General features: G+C 41.2%; 2 protein-coding genes across 2 annotated transcripts; both read left to right on the forward strand.

The window, feature by feature from the left end:
- Positions 1 to 1023: 1023 nt before the first annotated feature.
- LOC148854050 (two-component response regulator ARR5-like) lies at positions 1024 to 2845 on the forward strand. Its single transcript, XM_088941110.1, has 5 exons — positions 1024 to 1647; positions 1764 to 1837; positions 1931 to 2008; positions 2105 to 2175; positions 2461 to 2845. The coding sequence occupies exons 1-5, from the start codon at positions 1449 to 1451 to the stop codon at positions 2729 to 2731; spliced, it is 693 nt and encodes a 230-aa protein (XP_088797236.1). The 5' UTR covers positions 1024 to 1448; the 3' UTR covers positions 2732 to 2845.
- Positions 2846 to 7769: 4924 nt separating this feature from the next.
- On the forward strand, positions 7770 to 11156 carry FH8 (formin 8). The gene is made up of 2 exons (XM_088982723.1): positions 7770 to 9467; positions 9573 to 11156. Exons 1-2 carry the CDS (start codon positions 8107 to 8109, stop codon positions 10903 to 10905), a joined length of 2694 nt encoding a protein of 897 aa, XP_088838849.1. The 5' UTR covers positions 7770 to 8106; the 3' UTR covers positions 10906 to 11156.
- Positions 11157 to 12245: the final 1089 nt, after the last annotated feature.

The raw sequence follows: 12245 nt of genomic DNA on the forward strand, positions 1-12245 counted from the left end.
TAATTCATTAATTTGAGGGGAGCTGGGGAGGTGATTTCAATTAACAAAATTCAGAGGAGGTTTCATCAGCAACTAAAAACTCCCGGGGGGGGGGGGCGGGGGTTTTACGAGATCAACAGGATGATTTTGATGAGCCAGGTGAAAATCTGTCACAGTGACTATTCCAGCGATCTTCGTGAGATCTTGTCCTTTTTAATTTTTCCACGGAAAGAAATAGAAGCCTCCGTTTGTGGGACCCGCTATTCGATTGCATTGGAACTCCCAAATCTCCCAAATCTCTACTATTTGACCATTAATTCTAGAGAAGTGGGGGTGTGGGGTCCAGCTATATCATTCTCTGATGCTGCGATCAACCCCGGCACCGGCTCAGCCAGTCTTACGTCTTACGTTGGTTACGGCGAAGGTTATCTGTCACCGGCAAAACAACGGGTTCCCCTTCCTTTACCATCGTTCGACTCGGCTGCCGTGCCCAGACGGGATCGAGGCTCGAGCCTCCGATCGCCTTGGTTCCGACTTCCGTGTCGGAACGAGTTCGTGTCAACCGGGATTTGACGGCGCGGTCTTCGATTGACTGCAGGTCAACATTGCTGTTAATTGAGCCACCCAACTGGATGGGACCACTTCCAGTTTCCAGTCGAAAAAAACCCAAAAAACATCATCCCTTCTTCCCTCTCTTTTTTGTTTTTCTTTATGGTTTTTAATCTTTTTCATTATTTTTTTGCTAGAATCACTTACTTTACTTGTTACTTCAATAGTTCAACGATCTTTAATTTATCGCGATATGCCATATATGGAAAGAAGGTTCCACACTTTAGACGTACGGAATTTATAAAGTCTCGGTTTCCTATATGACGATCTCAACCGTCCAGCAATGCATCGATCTCTAATAGTGGGGGCCATTTCAAAAAGAAAATTAGAAAGTCCGTTCAAGGTTTTTTTTTTTTTTTTCACGCGGGAAATTGGAATTTTAATTTGGTGAGTCGGTACATACACAAAAACTTGATCTTTCTCTCTTGCGAGTTTAGCTCGAGATTTTCAAATTCAATCGAAAAAATGTTTTTTTTTTTTTAATTTTTATTTGAAAAGAAAAAATATTTTTTTGGTCTTGTGATGACGTGTCAAATGATACGGAGTCGAAGAATAGACGACAACAGAAAGAGAGAGAATTTGGGTGGATTTGCAGATCGGAAGAAAGTGGATTTCAGAATCTCACCTTGCTTTAAAAAAAGCAGAATTCAGATTTGTTTTGGAAAGGGAGAGAGAAGATTGAGATTTGGAAGTGTGAGTGGGGGAGAGAGAGAGAGAGAGACAAGGACAGAGACGTAATCCTAGTGTATAAAAAGGAGGGAGCCAAAGAGTGGTTCTTTTGTTCTCATCGTTTACGAAGAAGAAAGACTCCGCGAAAGAAGAAGAGATTCCCTAACGAGATTCGGCAGAAATTCGACTGAATGGCGAGAAGCAATGTTTTTTCCCGGCGACAGAGGCCGGAAAAGTTCGAAGACTTGGATCCTTCTCTAGAAGTGGTTGAAGATTTGGATCCCTCGCCTTCGACGGTGGAGTCTGAAGGGCTACACGTTCTTGCAGTTGACGATAGCCTCGTTGATCGTAAAGTCATCGAACGCTTGCTCAGGATCTCTTCTTGTAAAGGTCTCTTTCAGATGTTCTCTTCCTTTTTTCAATTCCTCTGAATGGTGTTTGGTTCTTCTTCATACTTGTCGCTGTTTGTTTTAGTTGGCTAATACCTAAGTTGTTGAAATCTTCAGTTACCGCGGTGGATAGCGGAAGGAGAGCTCTGCAATTTTTAGGTTTGGATGGGGAGAACTCTGTTGGATTAGATGTAAGTGAACTTAGCTGATCATGGCTCTGTATGGTATCTCCATTAGATTTTGTTTTGTTTTTAGAGGCTTACCTATTTCGTTTATAATTGTAGGGGTTGAAGGTGAATATGGTTATCACCGATTATTGTATGCCTGGGATGACCGGATATGAGCTGCTCAAGAAAATAAAGGTTAGATTTAATTTTCTTTTGAACCATGCTCTGGCGGTTTCAAAACAGAGAAAGAACATCAAATTCGTTATTTACTTATTTACATTTTTAAAGCAGGAATCCTCGGCCTTCAGAGAGGTACCTGTGGTGATCATGTCTTCTGAAAACGTATTGGCTCGGATTGACAGGTATTTTCTACCTATCCTCTATTTTCTTAATCTCTTCTCTCCTTTCTTGCGTTCAGGAGTTTAAAAGTATTAACTCTGCTTTAAAAAGACCGAGCAAGCGTTACTAATAAGAGTCATTTAGCTCTGTTTTGAGAAAAAATTCATAAAGATGATCTAGTGATCAAGCTGCTTCGGATTTTGTTTTGATGGTTTTGTTTGAACTTGTGTGCTCTGTAGAGCTAGTGGAGGATAAGACATGGAATACAACTATTAACAGACTACTTTTGGTTCTTTTTGTTTGAACAGATGTTTGGAAGAAGGGGCAGAGGAATTTATAGTGAAGCCAGTAAAGTTGTCGGACGTGAAGCGTCTAAAGCATAATTTAACGAGAGAGGAGGGTCAGGAAAATGAACCCAGATGGTCCTACAAGAGGAAATTGCAAGATGGACCTTCATCCCCACCATCATCGCCCCTGTCGTCATCACCCTCTTCATCGTCCACGTCCACCTTCACCTTGTCATCTCCGTCGTCGCCGGAGTCACCATCAAGACGAGCTAAAGTAGCCAGCAGCGAATAACTCTTCCCATTCTTTTTCTTTTTATTGTAGGTTTTTTTAGATAATTTCTAGCCATGTGTACCATTGATTTTGGTTTAATTACATATAAGTTTTGCGTTTTTTTTTTTTTTTAAATTTTCACTAATCTCAAATAAACTTTCTACATTTTTCTTTTTGCGAAGGGGGAAAGGAACCGAATAGTGAAGCCGATCGGGTTATGGATAGGAATAGGATTACTGGACTTGTAATAGGGTGGGCTGTTGGTTGTCTCAAGGTCCAACAGCCAAGAGTTGTGCCCCAGTCATGGTTTTAACGCAGGGTCTTCGTTCATAGGCTGTAAACACTGGAACGTAATAGCTGTAGAGAGTTATAGGAGGTCCAATAGATGCAGAAGGGGTCTGTTCATTGAGTGACTTGTAGCCCATAAGGTCTCTTGGCGTTTGGAGTTGAGGAAGGTGGTTGGGTTTCAGTTAATTTTTAAAATAAAAAACATGTAGTTTGGCAGGACAAATTAGCTAATCGATTGGCTAAGGATGGGGGTTGTATGCATGTAGGGTTCCTTGAGTTAAAGAGCTGGACCAGCTGGTTAGGTTTGCCTAATTTATTAATTGATTCGGATTATAATAGGACTCTGACGAAATCAGGATTCAGGAAGTGGTCCATTGTTTCAGACATTGTTTGTTGGAGAGAGAACAAATCAGTATTGGTGGCTCTGTTATGACGAACCCGGACTTACAAAAATACAATCTGCTACATTTGAATACGGCTATACAATTATGATATCTTGTGCTGGACTCTTGTATATGTTTGGGAACCTTGAAAGTAGAAAAACTTGGAAGTGAGAAGATTCATGGTGTATGGTTTGGGGGACTATGTTTCAAGTTTCAACACATGAACCTCTTATATCACGACAGGACAAAAGAAAACATAAACACGGGTTTCTTCTGTGTGCACACACTGATACTGGGAGGGGAGGTTGTCATTTGGAAGCTGTTACATAGCAGTATGTATACCTACCCATAATCCATGCATGGCTTTCTGCACTGTCCAAAACCCACGACAACTAATACCTAAACACATTCCCAATCCCAAAGTCATTTCCATTGATTCCTATTTCCTTCCACAAGCTCAACTCCAAACTCGAATTGAATTCAAATCCAATCCAGGGATTCATTCAATTCAATATGGTCCACCCCCGATCCTAAATCCCTATACGGCTATACCCCATCTTTATTCAATCCCTGTGCATCTCTCTATTTATTTGCTTATTTAAGCGGATACCCCCCACTGTTCCAACGGTAAACTAAAAAGAGAATTTCTGTCCATTATTTATATCAGTTGCAAATGTAGTATTACTAGTATTAGCCTTTTTGCTTGTCTATATAAAACTAGCATACGAGTGTCATTTCCTTGTAAAAAGGAAGCGCGTTTCTTATACTGAAACCTTTCAACTATTATTTCTACCCCTTTAATTGCAAAATCTTGTTCACCTCTTTTAATTTGCTTTTCAATGTAAAATTAAAATCAATATTCAACCCTTACAAAATTATCTTTATTACTTTCTAGCTACGAACCATGAAAGGGGGACATCGACATGGCCCTCTCCCTCGCTAAAGGTCTAAACAGAAACCTCCCTAATGTTAAAAAGTTGTTTTTTTTTTTTTATTTTTTAATAACACTACTCCATAGTAATTGTATAAGTTGTATTCTACTAGGTTGGCATGAAACAATGCAGCATCTGAAGATTTCCACCTTATCCATGCATGTTTTCCTGTTAAGCTTAGGATTCTCCCAAACATGCACCACAGTGGGGGATCTATTACTATAATTGGGATCACCTGCCAACAGAAGACGTTCCAACACTCTCCCAACATGATCTTCACACCACACCTCTCTCGCCATGAGACTCAGATTCACCATATATGAGATGTGTGGTATCAGATAATGTTGGCAGGGTATTGGATAAGAGTGCAAGTTGGGCAGTTGGGTCGGGTTTATGGTCAACCCAGGCCCAACCCTGAAATTTGGGTTTAAGGCCTGATCCTGAGGTCAAGCCTGATTTTCCCAACCCGAGCCCAGCCTAGCCCAGCCCAGCCCTCCCTGTAATTTGATGCATTTGGGTTGGGCTTGGGTCCGGGCCTGGCTCTGGTTAGTCAATGAACCCACTCTAAAATTATACATTTATAAATGTATTTATGAAAATATATATATATACAAATATGTTTGCAAAATATCTATACAAGTGTTATATATACAAATATGTATGTGTATATATATATAAATATGTATGTAATATTTACATATATACATATATCTATTTACAAAAAATGTATATAATTGGACCGGGTTCAGGCTATCTAAAGGCTAGGGCCTGAGTTCGGCCAGAAAAATAAAAAAGCCTGACTTATTGGGCCCAAACCCAGCCCAAGGACCGAAAATCCAAGCTCAGCTTGTATAATATTCTAGGTTGGGATGATTCGGGCTTGGGCTGAGTCCGCCCAAGTTTCACCCCTAGTATTGAAACATCATTTGTTGGCTGGTAATCCGGACACCTGTGTGTATCTTCACTAACATGTTTTCCACCTCTACCCACTACCCTAACTCTAAAATCATCCCCTTGGAAGTCTTCCATAGATTCTTTTTGTAGTGTTTCAATGTGAGTGTCCTCGTTGCAAGAGTGACGAGATGTCTCTTGAGCTGCCGTCTGCCGATGTGTTGGTATGACGGACGGGGACCTACCAACCTACCATCGAGTGGGTCCTCTATTAAGTATTGCAACTTTATACTTCTTTACGGAGGAATCGGATTCTATTGGACCATCAATGACATACTTTTTCTGCTACAATTTTCAAATTCTGTCGAAATTTTACTTGGATAGATCCATTTGACGATGGGCCCGAATCTTTTCTTATGATTGATGAGTCACACGGCAATTGATATTTGAGAGGGCACCTCAACCCTCTTAGTAGGTGAGGATGCCCGAGTAGGCAGATTACTTGGTTGTGCGGTTGGGCCTGTTGTATATAATTGGTAAATGGGTTTGGCCCAGTTAAAGCCCAACTCTAAGACCCGGACCTTAATCTCAGGCTTACCCCAACCTGCAGTAAAACCTGAATTCGGCAAACCTGGTTGGGTTTCAAGGTATTCTTATTCATATTTTGCATTTTCATAAATTTATAGTTTAATTTAAAAATATAATAAAAGAAAATTACATAAAATTGTCATTGGATAATGCATACACACATGAGAAAAACTATGATGCCGAAAAGGTACGATCCCATTCCCATAGCAACCGAAGTTTTTAATCTTCAAACATGGCAAGAGGGGAGGTTCAGGTCAGCAATCTTCTTGAAAATAAGACATAGGAGGCAGTACTCAAATGCATGCACCATACCATACCCAATAAATGCTCCTTGAGAATAGGTGGCATAACTACCCAAGTCACAATCCCGATATAAATTATATTTGTAAGTATCCAAGTGGCTGTCTTTTTTTTTTTTTTCGCTTCAAAAGTGGTTGTCTATTTAGTCAATCAAAAAGTGACTTCCTAACTGTTGGGCAGTGGGCGCTTTTAAGTAGACATGTTGATGGGCTGGGCTTCAATTTAGTTTTTACCAAAACGTGAATTATTGAATGGGCTTGTCTAAAGTCCAAGCCTGAACAGTGAAATATCGAGCCCAAAGCCCAACCTGGGTTACAGCCAGTTTACCCACTTCATGAAACTCCTAATTTGATGTTTCTATCATAAATGCTAACACTAGTCCAATTGATACATTTTTTTTCGTGGAATTAGTAATCTGATATGATGTGACAATATAATTTCTCAAAAATGTGTATATCCATAAATCTCAAATGTTTTTTTTAAACCCCATTTCCAATAGAAACAGCAATGATACGAAAGAGAACCTTGTGTTACTGTGTTAGAGAGTTAGAGTGGTTTGATACAGCGGTACAGCCTAAGATATATCTAGCCACGTTTGAATTACTTTCCCTCGATCTTCAATCTTCTGTTTCTCTCTTTTGTTACATCAAAGCAAACACAGCCTTGCAGATATCGGTGGGATGACTACGGATTTTGAACGACACTCTTTAGGCGTGGCCGTTTAGGTCGTCTTAACTCTTAAATCTTAAATGCAGTTGAAATGTGGTTGAGAAGGGGGACCATTCCATCTACAACCGGTAGATACATATTTTAATTTTAATTTTGTCTTCGTACATTTTTAATTATATACAAGAAGAAACTTGAGTAGGTCACATGTCTAATTTATTTTTACTTCTTAAAAATAAAATTTCAAAGACCGATGAATAATGTATTTCATGGTTTCATACGAGAAGAAAATAGTAATAATGATCTGGGTATCCCAAACCCACCCGGTTCGGCCAAAATTTGGTTGAAACAGCAAGACTTTGTTCATTGTTAGCCTTATATGTATACCACATTGACCTGTTTAATTAAGCATAATTTTGTCTGCTACTGGCGGCAAAAAGCCCAAAACTTAATTAGCCCAACTCGTTGAGCGTAATGAACCTGGGGAGGCTGGCCCATGATTGAACTCTTATCTTGTTTACCTTTAAACGTGGGCCCCTTCAATTGCCGGTTTTGAGTAGGTCACAGGTCCCTCTTTTTGGGGCTAAAATTTTCAAGAATCTTAGCCCCAGGTTGAGTCACTACTCTAAACGCTGACCTGGTAATCTTGATGGCAGATTAGGTAATCGTTGAATGGCCTCATTCGCAGTAGCCCGAACTTACAAACAATCACATATATTTGAATAATCTCTTCCTTGTAGAAAAAAAAAAAAATCGATTAATAAATGTGTTGAAATTACCAAACCCATAATTAAGCGCGTTAAAAAAAAATTGGATGATTGGGAGTCTACCTTATGACTTTTGATTTTAAACTTACGTGGCATGATATCCTTTTTCTAATTAATAGTTTTTAATACTGATCAAACGCTGCAGCAGTTCATCTTCAAGTCTTATATTCAAAATCCATCAAACACCCGTTCAACGCTTTTCAAGTCGTCCTCTACAAATCAGACGGGGTAGGAGTAGGGAGTTGGACGGACCAAACCCATCATCACAATTCAGTGATTCACGACTACCGCCCCGACCATTTCTTTGCTTCACTTTCAAACTCTCAAATTACCCAAATGCCATTCAGCCATTGTTTGTGCTGACTGCTGAGTTTGCAGATTCCGGTGACCATGAGGACAGATGTGTCATATCAAGTGCTCAAAGGCCCCGGAAGAATCTTAAAAATACTCGTCCACAAACAACCACTCTTGTTTGAAACTGTCAGCAACGAAAACTCGAAATTATTAACCCAAAAATGTAGAAGAAACGACACTCTGTTTCAATCTTCTCTGCAAACTTCGCCTTAGGTTTTACGGGTGTAATGGTTCGGTCATGGATTCTTCCTTCTATTTTCTATTTCTTTTTCTTGTTTTCTTTTCTTCCTTTCTCTTCTTCTCAGCCGAATCCTCCACAGAACATCGAAACTTTCTTTCCGACTCCAACGTTCAATTCTACGAACGACGTTACCGGTCTATCGGTAAATGAGACATCGTTACCACCGAGCCCAGTGAACCCACCCTCGCACTTGCACACACAAACAATCGTTAAGGCCATCGCAATTACTGCTGCCTGCACTCTTGTTGTTGCCGGGGTCTTCTTCTTTTTCCTTCAAAGATATACCATCAAACGACTTCGCCGCCGTGATGACCAAAACCAGACGGTTTTTCGTCGCGATCAAGTTGTGGTTTCCCGTGGTGATTTCAGGCGATATGATCTTAAAGGGGTGATTGTTGATGAGAATGGATTGGATGTGCTGTACTGGAGGAAGCTTGAGGGTGGACAGAAAAAGAGAAGTTTCCGTAAGGTCAGACAACAGCTCGACGATGGAGAAGAAGAATTGGACGCCCGTAAACAAGAGCGACGCAGGAGAACTGAACCAATTCAGGAAATTCCTCTGCTTCATGAGAGCTCTTCAGCTTCCTCTTCGGAAATTAGGCGGGAAAGACGAGATCCACGTCGAGAAGAGGCTAGCTCACCCATATATGATTGGATTCCTCTACACGAAGTGGACAGACCACCGTCGCCAACCCCACCACCAACTCCTCCACTGCTAGCAGCCTCACCTGCGCGACCTCCAGTATCGACACCCTCGCCTAGACCAATTCCGGCATCAGTGCCCCCACCTTCATTACCACCACCACCGCCGTCACCACATCCACTATCAGCGCGCCCACCTGTGTCATCAACATCACCGCCACCACCACCACCACCTCCTCCTCGTCCTCCACAAATTTCAGAGGCGATTCCAGCGAATAGAAGCCCTGTAGCGCCTCCTCCTTCTCCTCCTCCCGCTCCTCGTCCTTCTCCGCAAACTTCAGAGGCGATACCAACGAAGAAAAGTCCTGCACCTCCCCCTCCTCCTCGGCCGCAAAATTCAGAGGCGATTCCAGCGAAGAAAAGTCCTGCAGCGCCTCCTCCTCCTCCTCCACCAGTACCGCTGAAGAAAACGCCAGCACCACCGGCGCCACCACCTAAGCCGGGAGGTTTTGCTTCATCGTCCAAAGTTCCTCCTCCGCCAAGAGGGAAATCGATCAAAAGTACACGTGCAGAGACTAAATCAGAAGAGAGTACGAAGGAGAAAAACTCTAGCCAAGTGAAACTCAAGCCTTTACACTGGGATAAGGTGGCGGCTAATGCCGAGCACTCTATGGTGTGGGACAAGATGAGTGAAGGCTCATTCCGGTATAATTGAAACTAAAACGTCTATCTATTGTTCTTTTGCTTTTAAGGTAGGTTGATGAGCAAGTCATCACACAGTCATCACACTAATCCATATTTCTTCTACAGGTTTGACGACAATCTCATGGAAGCCCTGTTCGGTAGTGTTGCCACCAACCGGAAATCCCCTGAAAGAACCAGGACGTCAACGGATCCGAGTAGCTCCAACTCCGGTCAGCCTGCGCGCACCTTCATCCTCGACCCACGGAAATCCCAAAACACAGCGATAGTGCTTAGATCTCTCGCCATTTCTCGTCAAGAGATCCTTGATTCCATCCTTGAGGGCCGTGGCCTTAGTGCTGATACCCTTGAAAAGCTTACCAAAATTGCCCCAACTAAAGAAGAAGAAGCCCGTCTACTTGGATTCAGCGGCAATCCCAGCAAGCTTGCCGCCGCAGAATCCTTCCTCTTCGACATCCTCAAAGCTGTTCCCTCCGCCTTTTCTCGTCTCAACGCAATGCTTTTCAGATTAAACTACGAACCAGAAATCCTCCAGTTGAAAGAGTCCTTACAGACGCTTGAATTGGCTTGCAAGGAGCTGCGAGCTCGTGGGCTTTTCTTCAAACTTTTAGAAGCCATCCTTAAGGCAGGCAATCTCATGAATGCTGGAACATCAAGAGGGAATGCCCAGGCGTTCAACCTTAATTCACTTCGAAAGCTCTCAGACGTTAAAAGCACAGATGGCAAGACTACACTCCTCCACTTTGTTGTGCAAGAAGTAGTTCGGAGCGAAGGGAAACGCTGTGTGATCAATAGGAATCACAGCCTCGGCAGAAGTTACAGTCGAAGCAGCAGCAGCAATGGTAGTGGGAGCTCCGAGGCTTCAGCTGCAAAAGAAGAAAGACAAAGGGAATATATAATGCATGGGTTGCCGGTGGTTGGAGGACTAAGCGTTGAGTTTTCTAACGTAAAGAAATCAGCGGCAATAGACTACGATGCCTGCGTCAAAACATGCTCCGTTCTAGTAGCCCACATTGTCGAAATTGGGGAGATTTTTGAGAGATGCAGTATCAACGAGGGAGGTGGGTTTGTGAGGGAGATGAAAGTGTTTTTGGATAGAGCTGAAGAAGAGGTTAAGACGTTGAGAGAGGAACAGACCAGGGTAATGGAGCTTGTGAAGAGAACAACGGAGTATTACCAGCCAGGGTCTTTGAAGGACAAAGGGACTCACCCACTTCAGTTATTTGTTATAATTAAAGATTTTCTTGCCATGGTTGATCAGGCATGTATAGACATTACTCGAGAGTTGCAGAGGAAGAAGATAGAAAGCTCTCGTACACCAACACAAATGTCACCCATAAAGAGGATTACAGTGAAATTTCCACAGTTGCCTCCACATTTCATGTCTGATAAATCTAGGACCTCCTCTTCGAGTTCCAGTGATTCAGATGATGACTTCTAAAATTATCTACTGAAAGATTTAGATTGGGTTAGTGTATATAGACAAGAAGAGTTCACAGGGCGGAGTTATTTAAAGGAGAGAGAAATTATATATGAAATGCTGAAATGGAGGATAGAGAAACAGACCTCGTGAATTTATTAATTAATTGAATGATGTCAGAGCGTTCATTCTTGTTTTAGAGCGAGGATTGATATGGGAACGTCAACAAATTGTTGGAGTTACAATGAAAAAATTTATTTTCATTCTTGTAATGCAAATTGCCTTACGAACTTTTTATTTTGATTACATTTGTCGCTGCACCTAGTTTGGGTGGTTATGGGTTTGGGTATGGATACCCACGTTGAATAGCCCTTTAGAAGATATCACAAAAAAAAAAAAAGAAAAAAAAGAAAAGATATGCATGCTACCTATTATTATTATAGGTTGATTGATGGAATTTCTGTCCAGCAAGGGATGAATTTGGAACCTTGGTCATCTGGTCTGAACCTCAGTCAAACAGTTCTGGGGTCCAGTTGACATGGAGTCATAACCGTTTTTCGGATGAACTGGTCTGACCTTCCAATCTGGTTCAATTTTCAAAATCATGAGAGACCCAGTTGCCTCGTAAATTTACAAAAAAAAAAAAAGAAAGAAAAGAAAAGGAACAGATAGAGAATGAAAATATGGGACTTGGGCGATCGATCTAAAACTTGATAGAAAAGCATTATTTTTTTATTTTTTTAATATAAAATTTAAACATTTTATACATATATTTGACAGTGTTTGGTATGGTTTCTGTTTATTTAAAAAACAATGCAAGTTCATTGTCATGTGGGCGTTTGTTCCAAAATATTATTTGGTAAGTCTGCTTATCAAATAAATGTTTGTCTCGATTTTTGTATAAATCAACCATTGGGGAAATTTTCATTTTAGTGTTTATTTATTGTTATGCATATGGTGCCTAATGACATATAATGGCGCCTAACAATCAAGTAACAGTGGAAAAATGTTTATCAATCATTTTTTTTTTCGGTTTTGAAAATAAATAAAATACAAACATTTTTCAAATAGATGGAAGCCATACCAAACATCACCTTGAGATAATGTATGCTTGAGATAAATGAGGCCAGGGGTGGTTTCCCCAGTAGTACCTCAACACTCAAGTTAATAAGAGCAATAGGGTTATAGGGTAGTTGGCTAGGCCGAACTAGTTAAGATGAGCTAGACTTAATTGAACAAACTGAAGAGCTTAGAGAGCAAGTGAGCTTAGAGTAATTTTATTAGGTAGAGAGCAAAGAGACTATCACATGAATTAGTGGGCCCCACTGTGAAAGATGTGGGCCCGTGCATTTTATTACTGG

This window comes from Nelumbo lutea, chromosome 4 (genome assembly GCF_056320005.1).
Source record: "Nelumbo lutea isolate HS-2025 chromosome 4, American lotus-T2T, whole genome shotgun sequence".
NCBI classification, from domain to species: Eukaryota; Viridiplantae; Streptophyta; class Magnoliopsida; order Proteales; family Nelumbonaceae; genus Nelumbo; species Nelumbo lutea.